Source organism: Pan troglodytes, chromosome 3 (assembly GCF_028858775.2).
Source record: "Pan troglodytes isolate AG18354 chromosome 3, NHGRI_mPanTro3-v2.0_pri, whole genome shotgun sequence".
Taxonomy (NCBI): Eukaryota; Metazoa; Chordata; class Mammalia; order Primates; family Hominidae; genus Pan; species Pan troglodytes.
In genome coordinates this window covers 165,895,845-165,918,499 of record NC_072401.2, presented here as the reverse complement: position 1 = coordinate 165,918,499, position 22,655 = coordinate 165,895,845, and the positions used below count along the sequence as shown (strand labels likewise).

Genomic DNA, 22,655 nt, shown 5'->3' with positions numbered 1-22,655 from the left:
TCAGATTCCTCCTGCCTTTCTGACTGCATCTCAGTCAACTTTGCTGGCTCCAATTCTTAATATAACTCCTATATATTGAGGTCCTTAACTGAACTTATCCACTCATTTCTTATCTTTATTCATATAATAACATAACATGAAACACTATCTATATACCAAGGAATGCCAATATTTATACATCCAGATGACTCAGATCTTCAGAGCTCCAGCCCATATCTATGACAGTCGTCTTGACTTACCCAACTGGGTAACATACAGGCATCTCAAATTCAATATGCCTCAAACTGAACTCCTGATCTTTCTTCCATATCTATTTATCTTCTAATTTTCCCTCTCTTGGTTAATTGAATTTTCATTCGAGTTGCTCATGCTAGACACTGAGTAATTATCTTTGATATCTCTCTGTTCTGCATCTTCTCTATATAATCTGCCATGAAGCTGTGTCAATTTTACTTCTAAAATGTTCTTCAGCTTTAAGCCATCAGCTTTTTCTCATCTTCGCAGATGCTGATAAATGATCCGAAGTCTCTCATACTTAGGAAAATGTCATAGTTTTCTTATCAATCAGTTTATTCACACTTTTGCCTCTTTCCAGTGAATATTGCATACTGTAATCAGAGTGATGTTTGTTTGTGTTTAAATGCTTTTTTATTTATAACTGAAAACTAGAATAATATAGCAGAACTTTCTTTTGTACTGTTCAATAAGAATAATTTCATAAAAAATGTAGAAAACATTTAATTATATGTAACTGCCTAGCCAAGATGTTTATTCAAATAACTCATTAGCCAATAAGGCCTAATTATTTATCCTTTTTCACTGCATTAAAATTTTCTTCTTTCAATGGTTGGACCTTTTCTCATCATTAATTATAAATTACACATGATTTCCATGAAATCTAAATTTTCTTCTAGAGGCCACTTAGTAAAATTAATTGAGAGATTTTTATCCTATTAGTAAAATATTCCAATTATACAAATGCATGTTAAATGAAGAGAACTAATTTTATGAGAAAAGCCAGTGATTCAAGTAAGGGAAAGGCAATTTGTAACACTATTTTATACAATGAGGACAACATTATTTAATATATAAAAGCATAATATTAATATTTCTTGTTTTGTTTTGCTTTTTGGCTATTCCTTTTTCTCCATAAGTCTGGATCTCTCTGCTATCATGGTATTTGCTTTGTACTGCAGGATTTTCAAACATATATGTCATATGGAACCCTATAGTTTCAGAGACTACCTAGCTTCTAATCAATCCATCTCCTCCTCTTGTTGGGTGCTCCAGATTGCGTTGTAGTTAAGTATGACTAAGTTCTGGCCAGTGTACTATGAGAAGATTCCAGCCCTGGGCCATAAGAACCTCCCTGGGATGAAGCTCATGCTCCTCCCAAAGTTGGATACAGTATAGATGAGTATGGAGATCTTGGAAGATATATTGTCCAAGTGGTAGAGCTATAAATTGGAAGAAATCATTCCTGAATTACTATTTGGAGGAGAGTCTTCTGATCAGGCATCATATTTTTTTCTTGATTGAGCAGAGAAACTAGTATTTTAAGCCACAGAGATTTTTCCTCTTTATGTGTCAAGAGCATTGTTTTAACTAATGTTAATGCAAAAAAATTACAACCAGTTTCACTTTTTCAATTAATGTTTAGAATACAAGGCAACTTTTATTTTATACACACACACAAACATTTTATATATAATATATATAATAAATATGTATGTGTGTATATATATTATATATATATAGAGAGAGAGAAAGTGAGAGAGAGAGAGAGAGAGACAGACAGAGACAGAGAAACAGGGTATTACTCTGTTGCCTAAGCTAGAGTAGTATGATCTCAGCTCACTGCAACCTGAACCTCCTGGGGTCAAGTGTTTCTTCCACCTCAGCCTCCCAACAAGCTGGGACTTACAGGCTCACGCCACCACACCCAGCTAATTCTTTTTGTATTTTTTTAGAGATGGGATTTCACCATGTTGCCCAGGCTGTTCTTGAACTCCAGAGCTTAACCAATTTCCCACAAGGCAGCTTTTAAATGCCCATTTCAATACCCAGAGCTCTCACTCATTTTCTTCTCTTGAAATAGCACTGTCCTTGTCTGCCATTACTTTTAAAGAATCATCTTTTCTCTCTTGCTTGATCATTTATCCATGTTGAGAAGAATGGCACTTATTCCTTCTATAGGCAAATCCAAGTAAGGAGGCAAAGATTACTACTTCTTTTTGGGAAATAACTTCAGATAACATCTGGGAAGACTCAGGAAAATGTTAAACTTCTGCAGTTTGTCTACAAATACTCAACTTTGGGTTAAACTCACTTTAGATGCTTACGGCTGTGCATTAAATAAAGCTCATACTTCCCAGTTTGCAAGGGAGGTAGGGGAGGCAGGAAGAAAGAATCCAGCCCAGTGTGTCAGCAGAGAGGATCTTTTCTAGATGCAATTTAAATTCTGTCAGTCCCTTCCATCAAACCCTTCAAATACCTTTCCATTGCACCTGAGTTACTTTCCACAGTCTTGATATGACCTAGCAGGCCTGGGCCCCTCCTTGCCTCTCTAGTCCCTTCTCAAGCTTCCTTTATTTTGTTCCAGAGACACTGATGAGTTAATCCCTTGAAGACACAGAGCTCCTTGACATCAGGGATTCATACACAATCCCCCTTGCCTAGAAAGCTCCTCCCTGAAACCTTTGCCTGGCAATTCCTATCTTGAAAGCTCTACTTAAATATCCCTCATTCAGTGAGGTTTTTTGTGTTTTTTTCAACTTTTATTTTAAGTTCAGGGGTACATGTGCAGGTTTGTTACATAGGTAAACTTGTGCCACGGAGGTTTGTTGTACAGATTATTTCATCACAAGGTTATTAAGCCTAGTATCCATTAGTTATTTTTCCTGATCCTCTCCCTCCTCCCACTCTCCACCCTCCGAAAGGCCCCAGTGTTTGTTGTTCCCCCTCTCTGTGACCATGTGTTCTCATCATTTAGCTCCCATACCTGGTCCCAAACCAACTCCAGTGCAACAGTGCACACAGTCTTCAGCAGGGGATCCCTGTTCCCTCTACAACTTCCTTGGCTCCGCTACTGTGGTGAATACCAGCAGGGAGGCAGGCAGCCCTTCATCTGCTAGCTCTAGGCTGCAGCTGCCTCACCTCAGTACCCCCAGCACAGTAGACTCCAAACCTTCAGTGAGGTTTTATCTATTTCTGGCCCAGTCAAAACTGGTTTCTCTTTAATGTTTTCCTAATAAAATATGCTTTCCCTTTATTCAAACTATCACAATTTATATCTGTAAATGTATTGTTGTGGTGATTGGTTTAATACTGCCTGTTTTCTTCCCATCTGGATTCACTGCCGGTGCCTGTAACATAGTAGGCCTCCAAGAAATACTTGTCAAATGAATAAATGAATAAACTTAAAATGAAAAATTGAAAAAACTATTGAATGTATTGGCCCACAATGGATTAAACATTTCCAAATTGGCGGTGCTGTAACCAGGAGATCATGTTATACAGACGTATTAGGAAATAATGTTTTTATGCATTGTAAAACACAAAATAATGATGACTTATCTTGGTATATATTACTACTCTTCACTTCTTAATAATGGCTTCTATTACCCCTTCCTCACCTGCAAAAATATCAATGAGGAAAAGAACTTTCTATTGTTAAAAGAGTTTATACAATAAATGCTTAGAGCAGAGCCTACATCGTAGTAAATTCTCAGTCAATATCCCCTGTTACTATTATATCATCATTTTTATTTAGTATTTATGGTAAATTTTAATGATAAAATTAATACAATTTTTTTAGTATTATCATACTTGTTAATTATAATTTAAAACTTGGTTTTTCTCTACCGTTTGCAGAGTTTTTTCCTTTGTTATTGATTTACAATTATTAAATAAAATTATTAAGTATAGTGACTAATTCCCAATATATATTTGAATATCTTATAGTTACATAATAAGGAATCTTCAAAGGAGTGAGGCCCCAATTCAAAGTTAGGTTTATAGTCTTTGAAAAAATATTCTTCCTTTTTTACTTGAAACAAAGGTGAATGTAGACACTGTATTACAGTAAGTCAATGGACTGAAATTTTTTCCTCTTACCTTTTCAATTCTTAGTTTGATGTCTGATGTAACAAAGCACTTCCAAATTTTAGAAACTGAAGCTTCTTTTAATTTGTGTTTTAATGAACAAGTTTTTTGGAACAACTTTGGCCCATTCAATAAAAAAAAAAATAGCAAAAAGCTTTAGTTTGGTTTGTGTATTATGAAATAAAATTTATTTATTTATTTATTTATGACCGAGTTCTGCTGTCGTTGCCCAGGCTGGAGTACAATGGCATGACCTTGGCTCACTGGAACCTCCGCCTCCTGGGTTCAAGAGATTCTCCTGCCTCAGCCTCCCGAGTAGCTGGGATTACAGGCAACTGCTATCGTGCCCGGCTATTTTTGTATTTTTAGTAGAGACGGGATTTCGCCATGTTGGCCAGGCTGGTCTCGAACTCCTGACCTCAGGTGATCTGCCTGCCTGAGCCTCCCAAAGTGCTGGGATTGCAAGCATGAGCCAACGCGCCCGGCCAAAATAAGATTTATTATTTTTCATTTTCACTTTTTAACAAAGATAACTCGGGGATGGGATGTCATGTTACTTTTAGTCTTCAGAAGTAGAAATCTAAGAATACCAAATAGAATAGAATAGATTAATAGAGTGGGTCATTTACAATTTCAAGTATTTTTTGAATGTAGTTTTTGTTTCATATTATTAAAGCTGAGCCTATTATTAATGGTCATTGTTAATGAAGTTTGAGTTTAATTGTATACTGCTCAGAAGATATTACTGTGAAGTATATCATTCTGAAACATTTTATCAAATTGTTTAGTTCAGTTAGATTTTCCTTTCTTTGGCTACCTTACAAATTATTTTTCACTATTTTTTATGGTTGTAGAGATATAGTACTCTAGGTGAAATTAAATTCAAGAATAGTTAGAGAGATTTTTTTTTTTTTTTAAGTAGACAACTGTGGCTCAACCTTGGGTAGTAAGAGCAAAGAAATAACAGAAATATTTCAAATTTCTAGCAAGTATTTCAAAGAAAACAAACAGAAATTACATCTTCATACTATCACTAAATTGATAGAACCTATGTTGATTTCTCATTTAGAACAATTTTGGTTATTTTAAATTAAATAGGAAACTTTAAAATCTTTCTTTTTCTTAGGCAATCAATTGAGGACGATGGACATGCCTGTTTCCTGTTAGTTTATTCCCCAGCAAAACTGTTTATAGTAGCGAGTTTGTGCTGGAGTTTCCAGAGTTCAAGCCCAGGTTCCACTATATGACTCTGGGCAACTTATCCTACATAAGCCTTATTTTAGTTTTTCAAATACAAGTGTCAATAGTGCCTATACTATTATGTTTTATAAACAGCAAGTAAAATAAGTAAAGTTCTTTGCACAGTTTGAGGACATATTGACTGCTCAGTAAATATAAGCTCTCATCATTACTTAGCGGCAGAATGTGATCATTATACATAGATTGTTTTCTTTTCTGTCAATTACTAACAATGAAATGAATTCTTAGGTATCAATCTTTTCTATGGGATTAAGGATAAAGTGTTTATATAGGATTAAAATAAGAATAGTAGATTTAAACTCAGTAAATCAAAGGAATGGATACAGTAAAACACTATATAAGAATTAAGACATTTTCTCAAAGAAAATGTTCACTGCATTTGGATCATTTTAGTTTAAAAATAATTGAATACTATTTTATTTAACTCTTTATACGTTTCTTGATTGTACAGAGACATCAAAATGCTGAAATGGCAAGAGAATTTAATGTTGTAATTGTAAAATTAAATATTTAATGCTCCCATTTAAGTTTACAAGGCCTTGAAGAAATTACCTTCTGATGAAGCTGAATAAGGCTGGAAGTGTCACTGCAGAGAAAATTCTCAGTACTTGGCTCTGAATTGTCTTTTGACACCTTCAGTGTTACCTTTGACATTCTTTTCACAGCCTCAACCATTACCAGCTTCCTGATGCCTGTCATAGTATGCATTTTCAGGATTCCAGGGTTTCTGAATCAGAGGAGCTTCTTGCATATTTCATTAGGCACAAAGTTTTTCACACAAAATGGTTAGCTATAACTGGGTCATTGCTACTGAACAAAGAATGACACATTTAATGTCATTTTTCACTGGCAAAATATGTTCTGTACTTACAGTAAAATGTGACTCACACAATGTAAAAAGCTCATATTATTTTCCCTTTGCCTGGCTGTCTCAAAGAGCAAAAACTAAAGTCGTGATTTTTAAAAAATGGATTCTTTTGTGGAGGTACGTGTCCAAAATCTGAAGGAAAACATTACTCATCCAAAACAATTTTTGTAAGTGAAAAACAGTTTTTTTATTTGACTGCTCTTATATGTTGATTTCTAATATTTGTTCTACTTTTAACCATGTTCAAAATGGTGAACTATCAGTTTGTTGTTTTTTACTTTGATGAAATGACGTTAAATCTGAGAATTTTTGACGTTTGATGAGACTTCACGCCATGTACTTCAATTTAGCACCTATCTATCAACTATGCTTAGACAGAGAAACATAATCAAGCCTGTTTCTCATATATACTAGGGAAAAAAGAAATCACATCCAAACATTTCTAATAGAGGGACTGGGTACTAGTAGAGTGATGCCCAGAACACTACAGTGAAGTCATAATTTTAGAATTACAAATGTAAATCAGATGTGTGAATATATATTTTTATTCCTTATAATTAAAGTTAACTTTTCTGTAGATCTGTTTTTAAACATGATAGTAGAATAAAACACATTTTACAATTGTAACCCAGTTACTTCCCATTTTTAGTTCAGTCTCAGCTTTTTTGTTTCTTTTACTTTCTTCTCAAGGTTACTTCACAATGATGTCTACTCTCAAGCGAGGGTGTTTTCTGTAGAGTCCAGATTGAAGGTCAGGCAAATCTCTACTATTTTCAAAGTCCTTCAGTGACGGATATATTATATGTCAACTTGGCTGGGGCATTGTGCCCATATTTGGTCAAACATTATTCTGGATGTTTCTATGAAGGTTTATTTGTTTTGTTTTGTTTTTTTTGGCACAGGGTGAGGGTAGTAAAATTAACATTGAAACAGCTGGACTTTGAGTAAAGCAGATTACCCTCCTTAATGTAGGTGGGTTTCATTCAATCATTTCAAGACTGCAATCGAACAAAAGACTATCTTCCATGGAGTAAGAAGGAACAAGACCAATAGACAGCCTTTAGACTTGAACTGCAACTCTTTGCTGAGTCTCCAGGCTGCCAGGCTACCCCATTAGATTTTCGATTTACCAATCCTCCACAATAGAATGAGCCAAATTAGCAAAATAAGTTTCTCCCTCTCTCTATCTCTCTCTCTCTTTCTCCTACACAGCCACACACCCCTATCCCTCTCTTTCCTTCTTTCTCTTACCTGAATGTCCAATAAAATTGCTTCATTATTATACATCCTTCCTTCCCTGTGGTTAATATAAGCTGTTTGAGTCTGCCAATGTTTAAAATGTGATTTTTACAATAAAGCTCTAAAAATCCCATAAAACCTCAATGGGTGTCTGATTCTAGGCACTGAAATCCAGGGCTTTCATTACTATTGTCTATATCAAGGAGAGAGAGGGGGCGAACAGCTCCAAAATCAGAAACTCAATCTACTCTGTTATTTCTCTCTCTCTCTCTCTCTCTCTCTCTATCTCCCCCTCTCTCCCTTTCTCTGTGCTTGTACGTATGTGTGTGTACATTTGTATGTGTTTCACCATTTTGGTTTAATGGTGGATGGATATAGGTCAAAAGGAACTAAGAGAGTAAACATTACATTGACTACCTCAAAATATTGTCCCACTACAGTTACTATAGTTTGATAAGAAAATTCATGTTCCCAGTATGTTGAAGGATGCTTTTATGTTTTATGAAATGGCATAAGCAAATAGGAAATATTCGAGAACTATGACTACCATTGTGTAGATACAGCAGAAAGAACTAGCAAATTATAAAGCAGCAAGGCGTAGTGGGAAATCATGGACTTTAATCAAATCAAATTTGATTTAAATCCTGGTTTGAGTACTAGCTATGCCTTGAACAGGTTTCTGAAACAGCCTAAGCTTTGATTTTCTAACATATATAATGGGGATAATAACAAAATCTGCCTGATAAGGGTTTTTTTGAAAATTAACTTTTTACACATTCTAGTCTTTTAAAAATACAAATTATTTTATACCACTCTTCTGCTTTAAGTGTTTTATTTCCTTACCAACATACTCCATAACTTCTTCCTGCCTCTGCAACCATATTTCACACCACTTTTGCCCCTTACACTCTAAGATACAGTCATATGGAACATTTTATGGTTCATAATATCTACTGCATTCTCTCACTTTTGGGTTTTGGTATAGATTATGTCCTCTGACTGGAACTCTCCCTCCACCATCTCCTTAGCTTAGACAATGCCTGTTCATCCTTCAAATCATCTAAATGTAATGACAGTTTCTTGGGCAGGCTTTCCTGATCTCTAAATCAAGGTCAGCTCCCTAAGCTCTTGGCTCCCATACTGAAACTTTTTCTTATGTAACTCTCATAAACACATAGCATAATGTTTTGCATGTTTTTCTTCCCTATCAGTTGCAAGTTCCAGCAGAGCTGATATATTTTCATTTCATTCGCTACTATAGCCCTAGAGCCTGACATAGTTTCTGGCTGTGAATGCTCAGTAAATATTTGTTTAATTGAGTAGAAACATAAAGTATTTATTTCACTGAAGGAAAGAATAATTAGCTACATTTTTCTTTTTCTTGCCTTAATATTTGAGGAATTTGCTTGTATGTCATAATAAAACAGTTAAAGCCTTATACATTATACTAAGGAATTTGGACATTAAATTCAAGCTAGCCTTTCTATAAACAAAATACTGAATTTCTGTCCCTAAATTTGTTCCTTCCCTATTCTTCCCCATTGAGATGACACCAAATCCCTCTAGCTGCTCAAACCAAGTACCCGTATGTTATTCTTAATTATCCCTTTACCTTGCTTCTCATATGCAATTTGTTAACAATTCATCTTCAGTCTGTATCCATTATTCTCCCTTTCCAGACCACCAACATGTCTTGACTGTACTGCTACAATAGCCTCCCAACTCTTGTCCTACTTAAAATTCATTGTAAAAAATAAGTCTTGGCCGGGCACGGTGGCTCACACCTATAATCCCAGCACTTTGGGAGGCCCAGGCAGGCGGGTCACGAGGTCAAGAGATGGAGACCATCATGGCCAACATGGTGAAACCCTGTCTCTAGTATAAATACAAAAAAATTATCTGGGTGTGGTGGCTCGTGCCTGTAGGGAGGCTGTGGCAGGAGAATCGCTTGAACCTGGGAGGCGGAGGTTGCAGTGAGCCGAGATCGCACCATTGCACTCCAGCCTGGCAACAGAGCGAGACTCCATCTCAAAACAAAACAAAACAAACAAAACAAAACAAAACGATGTAAAACATGTCTGTAAAACATGTCAGATTTCGTGTTCAGAAGTCTTACATGTCTTTTCATTATGCTAAGATAAAACCCAAATGCATTTTCTTGGTTTCTAAAGCCAAGAAAATAAGAGTTGCTTTCAGCAACCTTGTTTCTCCCGCCATGCTTTCCCCCAGCTCACTCTTTTTAGGCAAGTCGACCTGATTTTCTTTCTGTTAGTCTGTTTCTGCTTCGTGGTCTGGCTTTCTTTCTGTTAGTCTGTTTCCACCTCGTGGTCTTGGCCCTGGCTCTTCATTCTGCCTGGAATGCTCTCCACTCCAGATCCTTACTAGATCTTAGCTCAGTCATCACCCTCGCAGGAAGATCTTCCAACCATTCACCTGCATACACCTATGGCTACTCCCTAGAGAACATCATTCTGTTTTCTTCACTTCCTAGCACTTATTGCTTTCTGAAATTATCTACTTTGATTGTTTCTTTCTTTCTTTACTCTTACTAGGATACCTAGGTCATTAAAGGAGGGATATTTCTCTCTTATGTACTGTTATAAACTTAATGCTTAGGCTGTAGAAGTTATACAATATTTGAAGAATAAATCGTTAAATGTATAACATTTTTGAAGAAAGATAATTGTGGGATCCATTTAGTTTGCAGACATTTGATCTGTGTGTTAGACAAAAGGCCATGGTAAAGGACGAAGACATATTTTATAGGACTGTACCCTGAAAAATAAATAAACTTGAACCAGTTATACAAGACTTATGTGCAGGAAACAGGTACCAGTTATATTTAGAAATGGTAAATCACCGTCTAAGCATAACTCAGAGCACAATATGTTAGAGGGTAGAGAGAGAAGTGCGTCTTAGATATTGGTAATCATATTAGGACTGACGCCATCCTTGATTTTTCTTCTGGGAAACAGCTCAAAATGACTATTTAATGTTTACAATGATATCTTGCATCTTGCCAGTAAATAATATAATAGACACTAGGAATCCAAATTGTAAGATGAACAAGTCTTTATAGAGGGAGAGCCAAATACACAATAAATAACACAAGGTGGTAAATGCAGTAATACAAACATACATACCATGCATAGGAGTGCAGAGAAGGTGTGCTTCTCCGAATGCAGTCACCCAGAAAGTCCTCCTGTAGAAAGGGATATCTTAAATGGTGCTTAAAGGAAAAGTAACCAAAGGCAACTAAAGATTGCAAGGAGGTCCCAGGAAAAAGCAAAAGAACCAAAGGTACATAGGCACAAAAGTAGCCTGCCTTCCTGGGAACTTCCAATAGTTTGCTGGAGCACACAGTTAGAAGTACTGTGCCATGGGAGCAAAGACTGAAGACATATGCAGGTTCAAGGGCACAGAGCCCCATATATGTCATGATAAGATATTGGGAAGCCACTGGGGAGCTACTGAAACTTTAAGCAGGGAAATAAAATTGTCATATCTACACCTTAGAATTTTGATTTTTTTCTCTTCTTTTATCTTCTCTTCTCTTCTCTTCTCTCTCTTCTCTCTCTCTCTCTCTCTCTCTGTGTGTGTGTGTGTGTGTGTGTGTGTGTGTGTGTGTGTGTGTGTGTGTGAGACAGAGTCCTGCTCTGTCACCCAGGCTGGAGTGTAGTGGAGTGATCTCCGCTCACTGCAGTCTCTGCCTCTCAAGCGATTCCCTGCCTCAGCCTCCCGAGTAGCTGGGATTACAGGCGGGCTCTACAACAGCTGGCTAACTTTTGTATTTTTTTGGTAACAACCAGGTTTTTCCATGTTGGCCAGGCTGGTCTTGAACTCCTGACCTCAGGTGATCTGCCTGCCTTGGCTTCCCAAAGTGCTGGGATTACAGGCGTGAGCCACCCTGCCCGGTGTAGAAGTTTGATTTTGATGTCAGTGTGGTAGATGAATTTGTGGGAAGCAAAACAAGATAGAGTTCAATGACAGTGAAAAGTTTATTGTATAAGCTATATAAAAGAAAATGTTGAAGGTTTGAAATCCGTTAGTGGCAGTGAGGGTGTACAGAATGAAACTATTTGAGAAGTACACAAGGCAAGTCTTACTTTCAAGGCAGTTTATGTAAGCTCATTCAATTGTCTCAGTGTTCTTGCTATGTGTGGGTTATAGGATTTGGAACATATGATCAATCTGAGCACACATCAGTAAACTGAATAGGATTATTAAAATCCACAAGCATTTTACTAGTGGAATCTGTGATATTTTCTAGCTACTCTTGCTTGTTTTATTTGAATTTTTGCTCATATCCTATAGTAAAGATTTCAGGAAATATATTTTTATTTGCCTAGAATTTTAGCCTTTTAGTTTCTTGACTCTATTGCTCATATTCTTATAGTAAGAGTTTCAGGGAATGTATTTCTATTTGTCTGGAATTTTAGCCTTTTAGGTTTTTGAGCCCCTCTTTTGCTTATGGGACATAGTATGAGACAAGATGAAATGATACTTCTATTCCCAATTCACTGATGGGGAAAATGAAGCAAAAAATGTTATTTACTCAAGGCTTCTGCCATGTTTCCTGGTGGAATTATGGCTCAGACACAAATTTCCTAATGCCTGTGCTGCTAACTTCTCAATAGAACACTATATTAATTTATCTTCTTCCTGAGTGTTTTTCCACAAATCCCATAGCCTGTGAAAAGATTGTTTTAGGGAAATATTATTTTTAATATAGCATATTTTGTCAGTGTAGGACATGTGACTAGTACCTGCTGAAAACCATCTCATGATCCTTGTGTAAGAACTAATTAACACTAGAAATACTATTTTCCTTGCTCATTAAAAACAGAAATGTCTCAGAAAGTAAAAAATTATTCCTCCCTAAATAAACATACATGCCACTCAAATTTTATTCCTCTACCACTTGCCGTATCTAAACCTAGTTAGATACTTTGGTTTTAGGTATAATCTGATAGAACAGATACAACCAAGATCACATTGTGAGTCAGAAGTGGAAAATTCATAATTCATGATGATACCAATAAAAGATAGATTTAGCTTTTTACAGGATGTTTTTGGCATTTTATTCTTTCATTTGAGGGGAGATCTCACCAAAATATGTCTTTCATGGTTCATTGTGTTATTTACTATCTGTGATGCATATTCTCAGGTTACTTTAAACCTAGTCTATAGATTCAAAGATATCCCGTGTCAGGTCTCTAAAAGTAAAAAGCAAAATGGGTACTTGTGAAGGCTGATTCACAGTACGTAGTGTAGAGGGGAGTGCCTTGTGTATTCACAAATTATCAACGTGAGCATCAGATAAGATTTCCTTTAGTCACACACACCTACCTTCTTACTAGGAAGATCCATATACTTGAATAATTGTTCTGCTTGACCCAGGTTACTTATCAGTCCCTTTATTGTAATATTTGTAAATATTGGGGCTCGAGAACTGAGCGGCGCTGGTTGAGTCTTCAAAGTCCTAAAACGTGCGGCCGTGGGTTCGAGGTTTATTGATTGAATTCGGCTGGCACGAGAGCCTCTGCAGAGAGAGAGAGCGAGAGATGGAGATGGGCAGACGGATTCATTCAGAGCTGCGGAACAGGGCGCCCTCTGATGTGAAAGAACTTGCCCTGGACAAGAGTCGGTCGAATGAAGGCAAACTCGAAGCCCTCACAGAAGAATTTGAAGAACTGGAATTCTTAAGTACAATCAACGGAGGCCTCACCTCAATCTCAGACTTAACAAAGTTAAAGTTAAGAAAGCTTGAACTAAGAGTCTCAGGGGGCCTGGAAGTATTGGCAGAAAAGTGTCCAAACCTCACGCATCTAAATTTAAGTGGCAACAAAATTAAAGACCTCAGCACAATAGAGCCACTGAAACAGTTAGAAAACCTCAAGAGCTTAGACCTTTTCAATTGCAAGGTAACCAACCTGAACGACTTCCGAGAAAACGTGTTCAAGCTCCTCCTGCAACTCACATATCTCGACAGCTGTTACTGGGACCACAAGGAGGCCCCTGACTCAGATATTAAGGGCTACGTGGAGGGCCTGGATGACGAGGAGGAAGGTGAGGATGAGGAGGAGTATGATGAAGATGCTCAGGTAGTGGAAGATGAGGAGGGCGAGGATGAGGAGGAGGAAGGTGAAGAGGAGGACGTGAGCGGAGGGGAGGAGGAGGATGAAGAAGGTTATAACGATGGAGAGGTAGATGGCGAGGAAGATGAAGAAGAGCTTGGTGAAGAAGAAAGGGGTCAGAAGCGAAAATGAGAACCTGAAGATGAGGGAGAAGATGATGACTAAGTAGAATAACCTATTTTGAAAAATTCCTGTTGTGATTTGACTGTTTTACCCATATCCCCTCCCCCCTCCAATCCTGCCCCCTGAAACTTACTTTTTTCTGATTGTAACATTGCTGTGGGAACGAGACGGGAAAAGTGTACTGGGGGTTGTGGGGGGAGGGAGGGCAGGAGGCGGTGGACTAAAATACTATTTTTACTGCCAAAAAAATAATATTTGTAAATATTAACTGGGATACTAGCTTTGTAGAATGATTACTATTAATTATTCTCTCTCTCTCTTTATTTTTTTTACACATTTTATTCTTTTAAGTATAGTCCTTTTAGTCCAAGGAAAAGGCACTACAATCCACTTATTAATGCTTGCTACTATGTTCAAGTAAAATAAGCTCCAGGATTTAACAAAAAGAGGAAAGAAAATATTTACAATGAAAATGTTGCTAAAAATTTAAAACAAATTACAGTAAATGTATTGTTAAAGCAAATTCTATTTTTAAAATTTATTAATAAGGAAATAATTTGCTAAAGCAAATTTTTGGAAAAATAATGATGTACTTTATACTTGATTTTATTTATTAAAACAATGATTTGTAAGCTTCAAATATCTCAGAATTTTATTTTAATAGCATGTTGCAAATTATTTAAATCATGCAAAATCATTGCAAAGAAATAATAAAGCATACCTGGGGACATTATGAATATAGTTATTTTAGCAAAAACTGTGTGGAAAATATATATTGTACCTTAGAGACTGTGCATCTATACATTTTTTATTTAAAAGCTGAGCAAAAATGCATTGAGACAAATAACTATCATTGTACATTGAAAGATACAACCAGCAACAAGTCAAATAACATGAATGAAACTAATAGTAACATAATTAAAAACTAATGAAGACTAGTAATTAAATGCTCTCATCAATAATACCTTTATCAGTCAAGGCATTCATGAATATAATGATTGCTGGAAAATTTCAGCATTTCAAGTATATTTATGTTGATTTTTCTGCATTAATTTTTGTTTTTAGCATAGAATTGGAGACCTCAATAAATTCTAGTAATAAAGCAGTTATTAGTATCATTTTTTAAGTCCCAATAACTCACTTAACTAATATCATGTATAAAAATAAAAGCATATAGAATTTCAGTAAAGACTCAAAAAATGATTTATAAGTTTAGATTAATTCAAAACCCAGTAAGAGTAAACTCTAAGGTGTCCAACAAGCTAGGGACCATATGTGAAGTGTCATTGGCTTATCTTTGTAGAACTTTATTGCTGGTCTGTATAATCTTCCTGGTCTGTTTTAGTTAGAAATTCTCTTATTTTATAGATCATGAAAGTGAGACTATCAGGGTTTAAATTCTAGATCCCAAGCACAAGTCAGGGAGTCATAGAGCTAGAATGAGGGCACAGGTAGTAATCCAGGGTCTCTTCTAATGCACAACGTGAGAATAACTTTCTATTTTCATTTGTCTGAGAAATTGTGGGGATAAAAAGATCCTAGAGAACGTGAGGTATATATCTTACTTAGTTTGATTATATTTTACCCAATAGCTTTGTTTAAAATATTTATAATATCCGAATATCACATTTCCCATTAACGTAAAAAGTAAATTTTCTCTTTTTTAATCCTTTTTTATAGTAGCATCAGAATTCTGAGATCTTACATGTAAAATTGCATTTGGAAAAATATTTTCTTTTTGTTTATTTGGTAAACATATGAGTGCTGATTACAAGAAAAAAAACAATTTTCTAGGTCTTGTAGAGAGAATACAAAGATTTAGTAAATAATAAATCATGACCTCAAAGAACTTAGAGCTAATGAGTGACTATAAAAAAAAAATAAAAGACATGGATGACGCTGGAAACCATCATTCTCAGCAAACTAACACAAGGACAGAAAACTAAATACATCACATGTTCTCACTCATGAGTGTGAGTTGAAAAATGAGAACACATGGATACAGGGCGGGGAACATCACACACTGGGGCCTGTCAGGGGGTGGGGGTCTAGGGGAGGGATAGCTAATGTAGGAGCTATTTGTCTTATTAGGAGAAATACCTAACGTAGATGACGGGTTGATGGGTGCAGCAAACCTCCATGGCACATATATATCTATGTAACAAACCTGCATGTTCTGTACATGCACCCCAGAACTTAAAGTATAATAAAAATAATAATTTTACTTATTATTTAATTAGTATAACACAATTTACTTTAGAATTTCTGAAATATTAAAATTTTGAATGTCATTATTTGATATCAAATAGTTAAAACCATGCTTTTCTCCCTTTTGAAAATCCATTAAATGCGTCATAGAACTTGACCTTAACATTTGATATTAGTCAGTGCTATCCTGCTAAATTTTATTATAGGATGACAGCATACAATTAAGAGATGCAGGCTGTGAGTGTGAAAAGTTAATTAACTGCAAGATTTTGACAGACACCAGGTATTAAACACTAAAATGAAAATAGGTTTTTGAAAAAAAATTAACTATGTTTTATTTTGTATTACGATGGTAAGAAATGTGAAATGGGATGTTTTCCATTAGCTGGATTTGTTCATCCATCATGATGGTTCTCACATTATGCTCCCAGTGAAGTCATCATGCCTTTCCCACCTGCGGTGCCCTTAATCTGTTTCTTAAAGTAATTTTAGAAATTAGAATACTGCTGTGGCATTAAAATTTAATACTTTGTTGGTGCTATAGGCAGAAAAAGCTAAAAGAAAAAAATCCACACAATTAAAATTAAAATTATGTTTCTTTTTCTCTTTTCACAGAAAAAAATGGAGCTTGTGTGTAATGTAGTCATGAGAACAAACATTTTAATCTATGATTCACTATAATGCAGTGGGAGTGTTATACCTTATTGTGTCTCTACCTCAGTTTCCTGATATTTTTATGTGGTGATGATTCTGGTTGACATTACCCACTTTTGAGAGAGATAGTTCATTCTTCCTAATCTTGAACCATAGTCATCAAGAACTTTAAAATGAGTTTTAGACTAGAATGTGCTAAAAGCCCTAGAACATTAAAGCTGCTTACTAATAACTTCTAACCACAGAAATGAAATTTCTTAGGGTAAGTGAACAAAAGCCAGTTGCTTCTTAGAGACAGCTTGTTTATTACAAGAATCTTTGGAAATTATCTGACAAACATTGGACTATTGGTCTGAAATTTATAGATCTTTGTGCATTCTTGTTGACAGATGCAGGGTGATTTTGGACAGCATTTGTTCATTTACCCACTCATTTTTTAAATGTTTCTTATGTCATAATAATTATTCTATCACTGAAGATGAAATAATGAGCAGACTAGGAAACTGCCCTCATAGAACATCCATTGGATTGTCAATGCCCAGGCGGCCAGCAGCCGCATTGACACATGAAATGTATTCCATTTACTCAATTGAACAAATCCAAGTGAAAGAGGCATTCTTACTGGAGGTCCTCATTATTCCAAAAGAAGCTCTTTCCTGTTCTGTGTCATGAAGCCAACAGACAAAACCAAAAGTGAGAGTTAAGCAGTGCAGGCTTTATTCCAATGGCCATGGAATTGGATAACTGGGAGCATAGCACGCAAATCAACTTCTCCGCTCCTGAGAACTGGGAAGTTACGGATGTAGGGTATCTTTAATGGAGGTGTGGGGCATTAAGAACAAGCAGAAGAATAGTCATGCTTTTTCTTGGAAAGGGACTGAGATTTTCTTGGAACCAAGGAGAGTTCTCTTTTTTGTTCTTTTTTGGCATCTTCCGAAAAAGGTGATTCACTGTGATTGTCAAGTGTCATGGCACCAGTGGGAGTGTCATTTAGTGTGAAAATTGGATAATAATGAAGCTAGAGGTCCTTCAGAGGTCAAATAAGCTGCCTAAGAGGTAACCTCTGACCACAGACATCCTGTTTCCTAAAAATAAGCAGAGTTAGAGCTGAGTAAGAATTTAGCTATATCACACAGGTGCAGGTATTTGGCAACAAGAGCCGGGTAGGGATACAGATAAGTCACATAGGCACTGCAGTCAGTAACAGTATCCTCCCTCTAACCATTTTCAGAAACTCAAATTGTGCCTAGAACTTTTCATAAGGAATGCTTCTTCCGAAAAGTGCCTAGAAGAAGACAAAGGTCATTGGCATAGCAGCTGCAAGTTCCTAGTATAGTGGTTTGAATAATTTCTTAAGGGGAAGAGAACTTTCTGGCATGCCTAACTTGAATGCACCTCTAAAAATTTTATAAATGTTTCATACTTTTAAATTTTATGATTTATTGTTTTGTTATCTTGTTTGGGGGAAGAAATCCAATATTACTACAGAAATAGATAGCCCCAGGTGCTTCAAGAGTGACTGAAGTGTTTTTTAATTCCTTGTATATTCCAAAATTATAACTTGTAACTTGCCACTTGAAACATTAGGACAAGAGGAGCCCACTTTATTCTATAGTGTCCAAAAAGTCTCAGTTAATACTTGTTGAATGATGGAAACAAGAAGGTCAGAGATCACTAACTTTTTACTTTGCTGGTATTGGCTGCCTGAATGATTGACTCTCTTATGAGGGCTCATGATAGAAGAGTTTGCATCATAATGTTTACTTTGAAGCTGAGCATAATTAATCAGTTTGTGGCTTTAAAAGCTAAATTCTCCTAAACTTATATAAGTAAATAGTAAATTCTAAGGTAAAAGTAAAGCAATGATGTATGAATTTAAAAGAATATTGTTTTAAAATATAATCAACAAATTCCTGGTTACAGACACGATGAACTTTTAGAGTAAACTATGAATAAATATAATCGTATATTTAGCAATTTAAAAATTAAGGTAATCTTTATAGAAATTCTGTTCTGTTTTTAGTAATAATTATGCTCTTAATTCTTGGGAATGCACTGCAATGTCAGTTTTCTACCTAATATTTACTTAGTGAGGTACAATCGTTCTTGAGATTATTCTTGTCATTGGTTTGTTTTATGTAGGCTTATTAAATTTTAAGTTGTCATATTTTACCATTGGTCGTGTTCTAGTACTAGTTTCCCCAAATAAACTAATATCCCAGAAGCAATTCCTGAGTCATAATTACAATGATAAGAATAGAAACACAATGTTACAACACATATGATATACTAAATATTTATCATGAATAGCATTTGAGTAAAAATATAGGATGTGAATATGTCTCTGTCAGCAAGTGTGATTGTAGAGATTTCAAAGAAATCCATTTAAAAATGGGGCAAATAAGAAGTATGACTCTCAGAAAACGAGACTATATTGGATTCCAACAATCCATTTGCCTCGAGTTTTTAACATATTACTTATAAAACTTTGCCAAATCATGATTTTTCAGAACAAGTGCAAAATTACATTTCCCTGTACAAACTTGATTAACGCCATAATTGTTTGTAGAGAAGACACACAACTTTAGAGCCATCATTCAAAATTGCATTCCTCAAAGCAAAAAGAAGAATAAATGATACTATTTCCAAAAAATTTGTAGAGACAATTGCAAAGATAATTACAAATATTATACTCAGAAAACAAAATGAGTTATTGGCAACATTTCTTTGTTAAATAACAATGCGTGATGACACATTAAATTAATGACATATTCTGTAAAAGCAATTACTTTCTAATATGTATTCTAACAGATACTGTATTTTATAGCTGTATTAATCAATTAATATGCAGAGTATGAATTTGCTCTTGGCATTTGTGCAAACACAGCATAAGGGAGGTATGCAATGGTGATTCAACTTCAGCTATATGAGGATTAAGAAAGAACATATTTACTTTAATTAATAAAGAATTTTGCATCGATGTTCAATCCATACTCTGAATCTTGTTTACATTGCATATTGAAGAAAATGGTGAAAATTATTATTATGATCCAATCACTGTCAGACAATGCCATTCTTTTCAGTATGCAAAGAGATTTGCACAATTCTGTGGATCTATCCTGAGGTCAGCTGACCATTGAGGGGAAGACAATTTCCCGAGTGTTTGCAATGAAACAAACAAACAAACACACAACAACAACAACAGAGAAACAACAATAAAAACAATTGCTTCTTGATACTAAAAATACAAAAAGGGGTACCATGATTTCAAGAGACATGCCCAGGTGGCTAGCTCAGTAATGTGTCCTCTGCCCTAAAAAGTCTGAACCTGTTGCTTCAAGACTGAAGGAGAAAGACTTCCTATCATGCAAATATAAAAGGATTTCATATGAAGATGAAACTCAACAGTCAAAAGTTGGACATTCTCAGATAGTCTTTCTAAAAATTTTTCCTTTGGGAAAGTATTCTTTTTAGACCAGTGCAAATAACTAACATTTATTGGCATCACTTATGGCAGAAAAAACTTCCTACACCAGATGAACATGACCCAGTTGTTAAATAGAACATTTTGAAGGTGAGCACACACCCTAACCCAGGTTTTTTACCCACTTTTTAAGATGGCCAATTCTTCTGCCCTCCACCTGAAGACATGTGAGCAACTGCTAATGAAAAGCTGTAAACAGCCACTTGGGCTATAGCATTTTCAACTCCACTCTGAGGTGACAATTCTAATTACATTTAAGACTTGACTTCTCTCATTTTTTTTTCTAAGGAAAGTTCCTGAGTCCAGTATTTACAATATTAAAGCAGTAGCAGATCTGTGTCTACAACTCATCTTTTTCTGCCATATCCTCCTCGTGGCTGGGAGAGGGCCTGCACTTCCATAGAGTTTGCTGATAAGTGGCTGAACAATTTCTTCCAGTTCCTTCTTGTTAGCTTCGAAGTCTTCAATGTCAGCAGCTTGGTGGCTTTCCAGCCATTCAATCTTTTCTTCTACAGCTTTTTCCATGGTCTCCTTATCTTCAGAGGAAAGTTTACCTCCCAGCTTTTCTTTATCTCCAATCTGATTCTTTAGAGAATAGCCATAGCTTTCCAGCTCATTTGTAGTATCAATGCACTCCTTGAGCTTTGTGTCTTCCTCAGCAAACTTCTCAGCATCATTAACCATCCTTTTGATTTCTTCAGGTGTCAGGTGATTCTGGTCATTGGTAATTGTGATCTTATTTTTGTTCCCTGTACCCTTGTCTTCAGCTGTCACTCGAAGAATACCATTCACATCTATCTTAAAGGTGACTTCAATCTGTGGGACCCCACGAGGAGCAGGAGGAATTCCAGTCAGATCAAATGTACCCAGAAGATGAATGTCTTTTGTCAGGGGTCGTTCATCCTCATAGACCTTGATTATGACAGTTGGTTGATTATCAGAAGCTATAGAAAAGATATGAGACTTCTTGGTAGGCACCACTGTGTTCCTTGGAATCAGTTTGATCATGACACCTCCCACAGTTTCAATACCAAATGTAAGGGGACATACATCAAGCAGTACCAGGTCACCTGTATCTTGATCACCAGAGAGCACTCCAGCCTGGACAGCAGCACCATGCACTACAGCTTCATCTGGGTTTATGCCATGGGAGGACTCCTTGCCATTGAAGGACTTTTTAACCAGTTGCTGAATCTTTGGAATTCGAGTAGAGCCACCAAGAACAACATCATCAATATCAGAATTCTTCAAATCAGAATTTTCCAACACTTTCTGGACAGGCCTCATAGTAGACCGGAACAGATCCATGATTAGCTCTTAAAATTTGGCCCGAGTCAGGGTCTCAGAAAAGTCTTCTCCTTCATAGAAGGACTCAATTTCAATTCTTGCTTGATGTTGAGGAGACAGGGCCCATCTGGCCTTTTCTGCCTCTAGCTGGAGTTTCTGCACAGCCCTATCGTCTTTCCTGACATCTTTGTCAGTCTTCTTTTTGTACAACTTGATGAAATGTTCCATGACACGCTGGTCATAGTCTTCTGCACCCAGATGAGTATCTCCATTAGTGGCCACGACTCCGAAGACACCATTGTCAATGGTGAGAGGAGACGCATTGAAGGTTCTGCCACCCAGGTGGAACAACAGGATGTCTTCTCCCCCTCCCTCTTATCCAGGCCATAACCAATAGCAGCTGCCATAGGCTCGTTAATGATCCTCATAACATTTAGCTCAGCAATAGTTCCAATGTCTTTGGTTGCTTGGCATTGGGCATCATTGAAATAGGCTGGTAAGGTAAAAACTGCATGGGTAAACTTCTTTCTCAAATAAGCCTCAGCGGTTTATTGCATTTTAGTGAGAACCATGGCAGAAATTTCTTCAGGAGCAAATGTCTTTGTTTGCCCACCTCCAATATCAACTTGAACGTATGGTTTAGTTTTCTTTTCAACTACCTTGAACGGCAAGAACTTGATGTCCTGCTGCATAGACAGGTCGTTCCACGTGCGGCCGATGAGCCACTTGGCGTCAAAGACCGTGTTCTTGGGATTGGAGGTGAGCTGGTTCGTGGCGGCATCGCCGATCAGATATTCCCCTTCAAGAGTGAAGGGCACATAGGACCGCGTGATGCGTTTGCTCTGATTGTTGGCGGTGATCTCCACGCAGCCGGTCTTGAACACACCGACGCAGCAGTAGGTGGTCCCCAGGTCGACGCAGACCACCGTGCCCACGTCCTCCTCCTTGTCCTCGAACCGCGCCTCACCGAGTAGCAGCAGCATCGCCGCCACCAGGGAGAGCTTCATCTTGCCAGCCAGTCGGGCAGCACAGGCAGGGCGTCGCAGGCAGTGAAGCCACCGGCCGCAGCACAGGAGCGCAGCGCGGTTACCCGCCTCTCACAATTGCGAAACACCCCAGTCGGTCGGTCTGTCTGTGCTGTCTCGGCCGGCATCGAGAAAGTATTTTTGTATATATACTTGATCGTATGTAAAAAACACAACCAAACTTGGCAAAGCAGAGAGAAATAATTTCTGGGACTGTAGGCAGTCAAAAATCAGATTTGGATCCTCTATGTCGCCCTCAGCTTTCG

At 36.8% G+C, this 22,655-nt stretch overlaps 2 protein-coding genes and 1 pseudogene across 6 annotated transcripts in view; 2 read left to right on the top strand and 1 right to left on the bottom strand.

The window, feature by feature from the left end:
• Window positions 1–22,655, top strand: part of MARCHF1 (membrane associated ring-CH-type finger 1) — an 841,310-nt gene that overhangs the window by 167,704 nt on the left and 650,951 nt on the right. The window lies entirely within an intron of this gene.
• On the top strand, window positions 12,954–13,817 carry LOC134809927 (putative uncharacterized protein ANP32CP). Its single transcript, XM_063809982.1, has one exon. It carries the CDS (start codon window positions 13,036–13,038, stop codon window positions 13,738–13,740), a length of 705 nt encoding a protein of 234 aa, XP_063666052.1. The 5' UTR covers window positions 12,954–13,035; the 3' UTR covers window positions 13,741–13,817.
• On the bottom strand, window positions 20,403–22,371 carry LOC129143790 (endoplasmic reticulum chaperone BiP-like; annotated as a pseudogene).